General features: G+C 58.6%; 1 protein-coding gene across 2 annotated transcripts in view; it reads right to left on the bottom strand.

Moving 5' to 3' along the window:
- Window positions 1-1,770: 1,770 nt before the first annotated feature.
- The window catches only part of PTPN5 (protein tyrosine phosphatase non-receptor type 5), a 46,750-nt gene continuing 37,576 nt past the window's right edge, over window positions 1,771-10,944 (bottom strand). The window contains exons 8-14 of one of the 2 annotated variants that reach the window (XM_037150571.2): window positions 10,149-10,233; window positions 6,358-6,437; window positions 6,036-6,173; window positions 5,333-5,443; window positions 3,062-3,222; window positions 2,861-2,974; window positions 1,771-2,431 (exon numbers count right to left, since the gene is read on the bottom strand). In XM_037150571.2, coding sequence (XP_037006466.2) covers window positions 2,338-2,431; window positions 2,861-2,974; window positions 3,062-3,222; window positions 5,333-5,443; window positions 6,036-6,173; window positions 6,358-6,437; window positions 10,149-10,233 — 783 coding nt within the window. In that variant the 3' untranslated portion in view covers window positions 1,771-2,337. The other variant, XM_037150572.2, reaches the window with a different exon arrangement.

Consider the following 10,944-nt stretch of genomic DNA (forward strand, 5'->3'; position numbering starts at 1 on the left):
TTGGAGGGGGAGCTATTGCCGAGGCTGTAGACTGTCCGGTCTTCTTCCTTTGCCTTAATGGTGAGGCGGCCGGTTCCTTAAATGTCTGGCCCCTGGGGGCAGTTCCCTAATCCCGTCCTGCAGCTGCCCCAGCTAGATGACACACTGCTTTGGGGTAGGGGTGGGGGCTGGGGCAAGGGGACGAGGCTGGAGCTAAGGGTGGAGGAAGTGCTGGTGGAGAGGGGAGCTGCCAGGCGCGCGTTACCGTCCCCCTGTGGCAGGGGTTTCGTTCCCACTGCTGCTGGGTGGGAAGCACCTGAGCTGAAGGGCTCAGGGCAGCGTGTGTGTGAGTGTGTGAGCACATGCACAGCCCACCGGGGAGGTCCAGGGGCTCCACCATGTTGCCCAAATCCAGGGGAGCAGCACAGGGCCGCCCTGGGGGAGGAGAGGGAAATGCTAGCCCTCCTTGCCCTGCCCACTCCTACAGCCTAATCCCCCAGTTGTGGGGGGACGGACAGGAGGCCCGGCCTGCTGCTGGAGTGTGGCTGGACAGCATCGTGTCTACTCCCGACTTCCATGCTGGCCGTACAAGCCGCTCCCTGTCATTCCCTGCGTGTGGCGTACCTGAGTGGCTAGACCCTCAACCAGCCCAGACAGGGTTCAAGGACCTGCTGGCTGATCCGCAGCCCTGCCCTGGGCCCCCTCCTGCCCCCAAATGACCTCTGTCTGCCAGCCTTGGCATCAGTTACTTCTGCTGCATCCCTGGGGGCAGGGGCAAGAATAGAGCAGGAGTGTCCAGCATCTGAGCCCATGGGCAGATTCTCCAGGCCCCTTAGGAGGGGCTACTCTCAGCCCAGACCTTAAAAGGTAAATTAGTAGGTTGCAGCTGCCGTTGGGAGCTGTAGGGCTAACACGGGTAAGTGTGCTGGCCAACAGGGAGGGGCCTGGCAGGGCGACCTGAATGTTTCCAAACTCCCTCCTGCCCCAGCCTTGGCGTCTCTGGCCCATCTGTCAGAACTGGTGCCCTGCCAGCCACTCTGCCTCCTGTAGAAGCCTCCCACACCTGTTCTCGAGGCTCCCCACGTCCCAGGGCTCTGGTTGGGTTGGGTGAGATTCCTACCTAACGATGTCTTTGGCTTTGCAGACGTGGGTTCACTTCATACTCCCAGTCTCCACAAGGGGGTGTCAGGGAGATCGAGGGCCAGGCTGTGTGGTGTGTGTGCCCTCAGGTGTGCATGTGTGCACACTTGGAGGAGGAGAACACAGTACGGGGAGGCAGAGAATGGCGGGAAGAGGTGATCACACAGACCCAGGAGGCTAGTTTTGCTCAAAATGCTGTTTATTGCTCTATTCAATGACCACGAGCAAATTATAAAAAGACACCAAATGTCTCTGTCTGTCGTGGAATAAATATTTAAAGTCAGCAATAAAAACATGTGGCTCCAAGATAACACATGTTGCCAAAGAGTCATGCATGCCCTGCTGATGGGCTCTCAACACACACGTGGACACAGAAACTCACACAGAGCTATACGCAGCAAGACTTCTGGGGAAGGCTTCCCACAGTGACAGAGAAACGTTCCACTCAGAGCTGGGGCTGAGCCCCCACCCCACCCTGGAGCTCCCCCTTGCCCTCCCACTCCTACCAGGGCCCAGGTCTTCCGGGTTCACAGCCCCCCATCTGCCCCCTTCCTCCCCATGCCTCCCTGGCTGGTCACTGCCTCCTGAGGGCACCTGACACCTAGAAGCTACCTGGGCTGTGACACCGCGCCCCCCCCCCCGGCCCCAACACAGAGACCTTGCTCCTGGCTGAGATCTTTCTCCCCATGCCTGACTTCCAGGTCCTCAGGCCCTTCTACCCACCCTGTCCCAATAATTGGGGGCAAAATGCCATCTGTCTGTTGGAAGGAGTGGGGTGGGGGCCGTGCCAGGCACCTCTGGCTGAGCCGCTCAGGGGCTGGAGCATGTTACCCCTTTCCCAGCCTGAGGAGGCACAGTGTCCGGTACAGACAGCAGAGATGGATGGACAGACAGAACACGCTGTGGCGGGACACTTGGAGTGCGGCACAGAAACATTTTGAATCAAGTAGCAACGGAACCGTCGTTAAAAACTGAGGCCCCAGGTCTGCATGGTGTGGGTCAGGCCCTGGGGCCCCAGGCCTGGCCTGGCACATCCCTCCCCCACCCTGCCCCACCCCCAGTATATACAGTAGGAAGAGCTATGTGTGTGTGGGGGCAGGGGCCAGGCTGGAGAGAAGGAAGCAGGGGAGGGGGCAGGGAGCAGGCCAGGCCCCAAGGCAGGGCCCTGGGGTGCGGCCAGGGTGAGGGCCCAGAGGACCTCGGGTGGGGGCAGGGAGGTCACTCCGGGGACTGGCGGGACAGCTGCTTCTCATAGAGGCTCATGACATGGTGCACAAACTGGTACTGCTCGCAGGTCTGGATCATGCCGCCCCTGCCCAGCAGAGATGCACAGCGGGGGTGGGTTGTTGAGGGGTGGGCTGTGGGACGGTGCCCCCAAACCCACGGAGTACCAAGCACTTGTGAGGGCCTTGCCTTTGTGCAGCCCGGAGAGGCCGCCCCTGGCCAGCCACTCCCTCTGCCCCTCCTTGTCCCTTCCAGCCCGGGCACGGACGGCAGGCACAAAGATGGTGTGTCTCACCCCACAGCCCCTGCCCTTCGGGTCAGCAGCTGTTTTTCTTTCCTCTCCGTCCAGCCACCGGCCGTGCAGATCCACACCCTTCACCTACCTGTCTTCCCTACCCCGTCAGCCAGGTGCGTACCCAGGGTGCTCCTGCCCCTCGCCCCAAGCATGTGTCAGTCTCTCCCTTCGACCCCTAGGCCTCAAGCTCTCCACGTGCCCCTGCCCTGCCCGCGGGCTGACCTGTCCTGACGGAGCTGGCACGTGGTCTTCAGGATGTCCACCATGCCCTCCTGCCGCAGCTGCTGGCAGCAGATGCTGGTGGCAATGAAGCAGCCAGTCCTCCCAATCCCTGCACTGAGGGCCGAGGGGATGGGTGGGGTGAGGGGACGGGGCAGCAGGGGTGGGGCTGCCCGGCCCTGGCGGGTGGCTGGGAGGACCCACCTGCAGTGGACGATGATGGGGGCGCAGTGGGGCCCCTCCTGCTGGGCAGCCTCCTCCACTTCCTGCACCAGATGCAGGAGTGGGGGGGCCCGGTCTGGGGTCTTCTGGTCGGGCCAGGACGTAAACCAGTAATGCTTCAGGCCTCGCTCTTCCGTCCCGCTCTGTCCAGGAGACAGAGGCCCGCCCCAGAGACTCGTGAGCTCTCGGAGCCCACTGAGCAGCCCAGAGATGGGGAGGGGATGGGAGGAAGAACACAGGAGGGAGGACACAGGGAGTGGGGCCTCTGGCCTCTGCCATCTACGCGGCACTGCAGTGGCATCATACAGAGACCCAAAGCCAGTCTGCTAGTGGTGGCTGGTCAGCGGGGTCAGCATTGGTCTTCACCTCAGTTCCGCCCCAGCTACTCAGGCATTATCCAAGAGAGGCGTGTCCCCTGCTCCTCATCTGAACAGATGGCCTAGTCGCCCCTCAGTCACACAACCAGAGCTCCTTCCTCTCACCTCGCAGCTTGGCCTGCCCACCCGACCCCGACCCCCAGCGAGTGTTTCCCTCCTCTCCCTGCCCCAATCCGCCCCACCTTTTTCTGCTTTGGCTTTTGTCATCTCTCCCCTGGGCGGCCTCTCTCCCCAGCATGACTATCCCATCTCCTCAGCAGTCAAAAAGGTCTGTCTGCAGTGCAGATCTGGACCCACTGCTCAGAGCCCTTTGTGGGTCTCCCTGCTCCCTGAACAAACCCGGTCCCCTCTGCCTTCAGCCCGGCAAACAGGACACGCAGTACAGGGTTGGCCCTTCCAGGCCCGTTCCTCGTGCCCCCCCCCCCCCGGGATGGTCCTCAACGCTCCCGCATTCCAAATGGTGTGCAGCTAAGCCCCCTCCTACACACACACACTGAGATGTTCTAACTTTCATGCCCTTACTTTCTTCTCTGCCTGGAATGCAGAGAAAAAAACACCATTTGTCTGCCCCTTTGCCAACTCTTACTCGTCCACTTCCAATGTCACCACTTCCAGGAAGCCCTCAGGAAGAATGGGCTGAGGACACAGGGAGCACCCCAGCTGGCAGAGAGTCCTTCTGTGTCCTTACCTATCTCTAGCTCAATGCTTGCCATTTTATGGGTGCTCCTTGAGGAGAGTACAGGCTTTAGTCAGCTCTGTCCCTGGTGTCCACCCAGAACCAGGCTGTGCAGGTGCACATACCCGTTTATGGACCTCAGTAAATGCCTCCGAACCCCAAGCTGCCCCGGTTCTTCCCTAACCAGTCCTGTGGCACCGAGAAGATGAGGCAGCCCCACCTCCTCCCAACATCTCTTCCTGGAGAAATAGGAAGCTGCTTCCTTGGTCCCCCATTACCCGGCTGTGACAGCTACCACAGCCTCTGCCCCCACCAGGCCTGTATCTCAGAGCTGTTCAGATGGCCACTACCTTCTGGGGGCTGAGTGCTCTGTGACACCCCACCTAGCATCCTCTCCGGTGGGAGAGGGGGCAGCTGGGAGGGACAGGGCTCAGGCCTTGAGCTGGGCCGTGTGGTCACCAGCACCACTGGACTTCCCAAGCTGTTTCTGGGTAGGGGGTCGTTTATCCGGTGCCCAGCTCACCTCTCCCAGCCTTTGGGGCTATTGGAGTGGCTCTGCCTTTCTCAAACTTGGCTCTTATCATTTCTCAAAAAGATAACACACTGATCCTCCTGATTCCAAAGGAACAGTCTCCTCTGTTCTGCTGCTCTTGGAAGAAGCACAACTTCAGGGTGGGAGGATGCCTTCCCCCACTCTTCTGGGCCGTTTTGTATTGCTCATATTTTGTATCTTTTTTTCCCCCTTTTTTTGTGGTCACAACTTCCTTGTGCAACCCCAATGCAAAGTGTGCCTGCCCTCTGGTGGACAGATTGGGCTCTACGAGCCAGAGGGCCAGTAGCCCAGGTGAAAGGGATGCTTCTAGCCAAGATCTCAAAGTCACCATGCTCTTATAAGGACAGTACTGCAGGCAGCTGGAGACCCCTTATCCAGACAGTCCTGGATTTGGGTGCTGGAAGGCATCATGAATGACAGTGCAGACACACAGAGAACCAACAGCATGAAACACAACTGAGGTTTGGTCCTGCTTCTGTGCCCAAGTCCATTCACCCCTCCCTCATCCCTGCTCATCAGTAAATCCTGGAAGACACAGGACTTGACTTCTGCTAGAGTGGACTCTAGAACACTGTTCTCTGTGATGTCCTCAGCAGTGCCCTTGCCTGCATCCTCCCAGCCCAGCCCAGCCCAGCCCCAGGCCTCACCCTGAGGGAGATGAGCCGGAGCCGGTAATCCTCAGTGTGAATGACTTTCCGCACGGTGATCTCGACACCGTCATGTACCACCTGCTCCTCTGGCCAATACTCGGTGCACTTCTGCAGGGGGCCAAGATCAGGCTGTGGTGCACCCCCATCCCCCAGCCACACTCTCCCCAGTGCCCCTCCAGGGCCAGCAGGGAGGGACGAATGACGGCAACAGGTTTGCAGTTAGAGTACCAGGTTCATATCTCAGCTTCCTAACCCTCAAGTTACTTCCCTTTCCTGAGCCTCAGTTTCCCCATCTGTGCAGTGATAGTAATGCCCATTTAAAAAAATTATATTTTATTGATTATGCTATTACAGTGGTCCCAATTTGGTAACACCCATTTTGAAGGACTTTCCTAGGGGTTCAGTTAACTGGGTTGTTACGGGTAAGGAAGTAGCCAGCGTCAGCCCTGGCAGCCTAGGAGGCCGCAGGGCATCCTGGTGGAGGTGACAGGCACCAGAGGTGGAGAGGCCAGCTCCAGGCTCCGCCTCGGACCATCGGTGTGGCCCTGAGCGAATGACTCCACCTGGCTGAGCCTCCTGCTCCCTCACCTCGACAGCGGAGTGAACGCTACTGACTCACCAGGTTGTTGTGAGAACATGGAGCAAGGGCCGTGGCAAGGGCTCAAAGCAGCGACACCTGGAAGCCACACGGGGTGCCCACCTCGTTCATCTCCTCGATGTTGGTGATCATGACGATGATGGGCGTGTGCTCCTGCCACACCATGCGCCAGAAGTCGCTGACCGTGCTGACGATGGGGCCCTGCGTGGCGATGTACACCTTCTCCTCCCCGCCGTAGCCCTGCGGCCAACCACGTCCGGGCTGTCAAGGTCAGATGTAGTGTTCCCGGGGCCCGGTCCCCACCCTCAGGCTATCCCCGGGGGGCTGGTGGCAGGTGCACTGGCTTAGAAACAAGCCCAGAGGATGGAGCCCACCAGCATGGATGTCCTTTTCAGGGAGAGGCTGGCGGGATGGGGTTACGTACCCGGATGTAGTTGGCGTTGATGTAGGAACTCAGAGGGTCATCAGGGTCTGGTGAGGTCAGACACACTCTGCTGTGAGGGTCTGGGGTGGGGGAGACAGGTGGGGCTGGGGTCTGACAGGTGCAATCCCCCTGGGGCAGCGCCCACCTTGTCTGGCTCATTTAGGGCACCCCCATTTCTTCTGGGACTCAAAGTTCCTCCTTCTCCAGCTCGGTACCAAAACGCTGACCGTCCCCATGGCCCACTAAGGAGGTGAGGGCCCAGGCTGAAGAGGAGGGTGGGGGCCAGGCCCTCGGACTCTGCCCCTGCAGCCTCAATGCCAACCCCTTGCCCGTGGCTCTCAAACGGCCCTCGCTGTGCCTCACATTCTGGAGAAGAAGGCTTGGGGCACATGTCCCGGACAGCAGGGGCAGCTGGAGTCTGAGCAGGCGCTCTCGCCAGCATGCTGTGCATGTTTGTAAAGCACATGGCCTTTGTAAACCTCAGTTTCCCTGTCTGTAATATGGGATAAAGATGCCTGCTTCCTAGGATTGCTGGGAAGATAACTGAGAAAACAGCTGTGAAAGTGCCATGTACACCGCAAAGCCCGTTCAGTTTCCAACTAGAATGGGCTGTAATATTTGGGGGACGGAGGCCAAGGAAGAACACTGGGATAAGAGCAGTAAAGCCCGCCTCGCCTGAGATGAGACTTGGGTTTCAGCAGCAGACACCAGTGCACACAGAGGCCCCTCCTCCTCCCGCTGTTCTCCATTCACACGTCAAATCCCATAGTAATCCATTCTCATGAAGTCCTGCTTTTCTTCCCGAATGGAATCTGTTTTGTCCCAGCTCTGGCCTCCCTGTACTGACTGCCCCGTCAGCCTGCGGAGGCTGGGACCCGGGCCCGGGAAGCTGGCCGGGGCCCGGGCTCCTGGCTGTGGTCGGCTCTGTCACCAGCCCACTGTCTCACTCCTTCTCTGGGCCTCTGTTTTCTCCCGTACAGGGAGGACTGTGTGCACAGCACCGCTCTCAAAGCACAGGGGAGGGATTAAGTGCCTACACCACCAAGACAGACAGCCTGGGCTCATGTCCTGGCTCTGAGGTACTTGCTGTGTCCACATGGCTGCTTACTTAATCTCCCTGGTGCCTTCTCTGTAGCCTGGGGACATCCCTTTCACCATCACCTGACTAATCTTGTAAAGGTCAAAGGATGAATGGTAGCGAGTCCTCAGACTGGTAATTTGGCCCAGCATATGAAAAACACTGTACAGAAAGCTGCTGCTGCTGTTACTGCCATTGTGACAAGGGTTACCATGAGTTAATGATAAAAAGAAGGATGCCAAACCCAGCAGGAGAAAAGGCACGAGCCTCCGTTCTCTGGCCCTAGTGTGCCCCGCCCCAGGGCCCGAGGTTTTGGCGGGTTGGTTTGGGGATGGGAGCAGGTGGGGCAGGGGCAGCTCTGCAGACAGGAGTGTGGCAGGGTGTGGGAAGTGGAGTAGGGGGTAAGCAGAGGGGCGCTCGGGGACCAGCAGCAGAGAGCGGCAGGGCTTTCCACCTGGGCCATCTGCCTTCTCCTTGTTGGCGCCGGCCCAGATTAGGTGCCGGAAGTGGGTACTGGCCAGAGTACTCAAGCACCACAGTGGGGACGGGACTGGTCCTGTGGGCCCTCTGACCACGCTGCTTCTGTGCCTGGCACTGCGCTTGAGAGCGGAAACTCCTTCATAACCTTGTATAAACAAGACGTCGGCCCTGCCTCTGAGCGCTGGGCAGGGTGAGGGCAGTGTGTGGCCTGTGAGCGCTGGGCCGGGGGACGCAGAGGGGGCCTCGGATTTGGGGGACTAGGGTGTAATCCTAGCTTCCAGAAGAGGTGGCACCTGGGCCAGGTTTGAGGGTGCATTGGGCAGGGTGAGGGATGAACTGGGGAGGAACCTGCTGACAAAGGGCTGTGCTCACCAGGCTGCATCTGAACTCAAGGATTCTAGGGTGACAAGAGAAAGGCACGATTAGATTTCGGCTTTGCATCCCCTGGGTGACCGGGTGGAGGGTGGATGGGGCGGGGGCAGGGCTACCGGAGTCAGGCTGGTAGATGGCTGTGGTGATCCCAGTGAGAAGTGTCAGGCTCGGTGGGCTGCTCTGCCCCACCTGGCTCCTGGGGGCATCAACCAGTCGTCCATGCAGCCCATGTAAATGGCACCCCCGAAACTGGGCAACTACTCCTTGCCCCTAAAAAGCCACTGACAGGACGGAGGAGGAGAGCCAGATCTGAGAGACATACGTTCCTGCAGATGGGGTGTGTCCGTGACATTCCCAGCACGCCTGGAGTTCGGGACCCGGGGTGAGATGGGCAGAAACCACCCTCCCGCATCTCGTTCTCAGTGCTGACTGCTGGGCTCCCGGTCACCCTGCACCTGTCCACGGGGCCATCTCTCCCACCGGCCTGTGAGCTCCCTATGCACAGTCTGGGCCTCACTCCTGTCTGAATTCTCAGCCCCAGGGGCAGGGGCTCAGGAAACGGGAGTGGAATGAATGCAGGAACAACCCTCAGGGTGTCCATGGGCTGAGAGGGGGCCTCTGCCAAACCTGGCCTGCCTTCTGCCATTGCTCCCTGTCCCAGTCTCTGAGGGCACAGGGTCCATTCTTGTGGTCACAGAGAACTTCTGCTGTTGGGCTCTGAGGCCTGGGGGCTTGGGGTGGCTCAAGGCCTCTCAGCAATCCAGGACCAGGAGGCGGGATGGCCTGATGCCGGTCCTCCCTCAGCGGCCGTGCTGAGAAGCCAGCAGAGGCCTGGGTTCTGAGGTCCCTGAGCCCCTCCCACAGGTGGGGTACAAGGGTGTGGGGGAGCAAGACAGGGAAGAGGTGAGCAGCCAGAACAGTGTATCCCGGCCTTACATGGTGCTTTGTTGAACTGGAACTACCTAGAGACTGTGTAACCATAGCAACCACAAGTTGCTATTTTAAAAGTTAAAAATAAGTCATGACATCTTACATATTATTGAAGATGCTGATGGCAAAACTGCTTTTTAAAGCCTTGTCACTCCATAAACTGAGTAGAGTAGGTTCGTGGGGATTCACTTTCAACAAATCACCCCCCCTCAAGCTAGCCCTGGGGGCCTAGGGCCAGAACTCTGCAGGGTGACAGAGAGACAGGGGTTTGATCAAAGTTATCACAATACTTGAAAATGATACCCCAGGGCTGAAAGAGAAACATCAGGTCACCTGGTCCAACCGCCCCCAAAGAGGGGAAATTCCTTCGTGGCAATAATCCCTACGCACCCTCCAGGCGGCTCTTCCCCTCGTGGGGCCCCTCTGCCTGTGAGGATGGATGCACAGTCTGGACAGACTGAGCTCCAGGCAGACACAGGGCCCAATTCAGGGGTCACAGAGGCCTGGTCTGAAACTCAGTACTGTGCTTCCCAGCTGTGTGAGTATGGATGAGCCAATGACCTCTCTGAGCCTTATTCGCGTCTCCTTAAAGTCTGCCCACTCTGAAGAGGCACAGGACGCAAAAGCACTCGTCATCACTATGCACTGTGCAGGAGCTGCTGCCATCAGCACCCTTTCTCTCTGGGTTCCCACAGGGCCCAGCACAACACGTGGCCAGGGCGAGGGTCCGAGAGTGCTGTGTGAAGGGATGAACTAACCGCTGCCCTCAAAGGCGGGGTGTTCCCTTCACTGGGCATCGCCACCCTTCATCCTTTCTCACGACCTTGGAGGCCCAGCTGTTGCGTTAAGGTCTTCCTCAGGGGGAGGGCACCCCCAGGGAGGGGAGCCTGTCCCAACCCCCCACCCCGCCCCGGGCGCAGTGAGTACTTACTGGGAAGGATGGTTTTGTACCGGTTTTTCCGAACCAGCCCAGGGATGTCATACTCTTTCGGATCCACGAAGTTCATGGGGATCTCCTGCAGGAGGACATGGTGGTGTGAGTGGCTGGGGGCTGACCCTCACAGACATTTGAATGTGGGGGCTGCTGGATTCTCAACTTCCTGTCCAGGGGCTGGCAGGAGTGTGTGTGTTCATTCACCATTTACTATTAAATGAGTTGATGCACACACGAACAGCATTTAGAACAGGGTCTGGCAGCACATGTCAAGGGCATAACAAATGTTATTACCACTACGGTCTGTTGAGGGTCAGTCTGGCCACAGCAGCCGCTCAAGAAATGGCTGATGAAGAAGAAGCAGAGTTTGAAAATCGACCTGATCAATCATCACCATCTTCCACACTCCCTGTACTACAGCCCAGTTGAGTGTCTTTCTTGGTCTGTATTCCTACCCTGGACATCCCCACGTCAGAATCCTGGGTTGTACTGCTCGCTCTATGCTGCACCCCATCCTCTTCTTGTGTCCTGTCCATCTTATATGCCACCTCCTCCAAGGAGCCTTCCCTGATTCTCTTGCAGGAAAGGCACCTCCTGAGCTCCCAAGGCTGTCTTTGTACTTCCCACTCTCTGTGTCAAGAGCTCCAAGTCTGGACTTCTCTGCCTGGCATGTGAAGCCTTCTGGGGTCTTTCTTTACCACCAAGTGCCTCTCAAGAGACCTGCCCTCCAGTTATGCCCACCTCTTCCTGTTGCTAACAGGCTCTTCTCCATCTGGCCTCCAGGTCTGAGCTC

This window comes from Artibeus jamaicensis, unplaced genomic scaffold (assembly GCF_021234435.1).
Source record: "Artibeus jamaicensis isolate MK-2021 breed Jamaican fruit bat unplaced genomic scaffold, CSHL_Jam_final contig_797, whole genome shotgun sequence".
Lineage (NCBI taxonomy): Eukaryota > Metazoa > Chordata > Mammalia > Chiroptera > Phyllostomidae > Artibeus > Artibeus jamaicensis.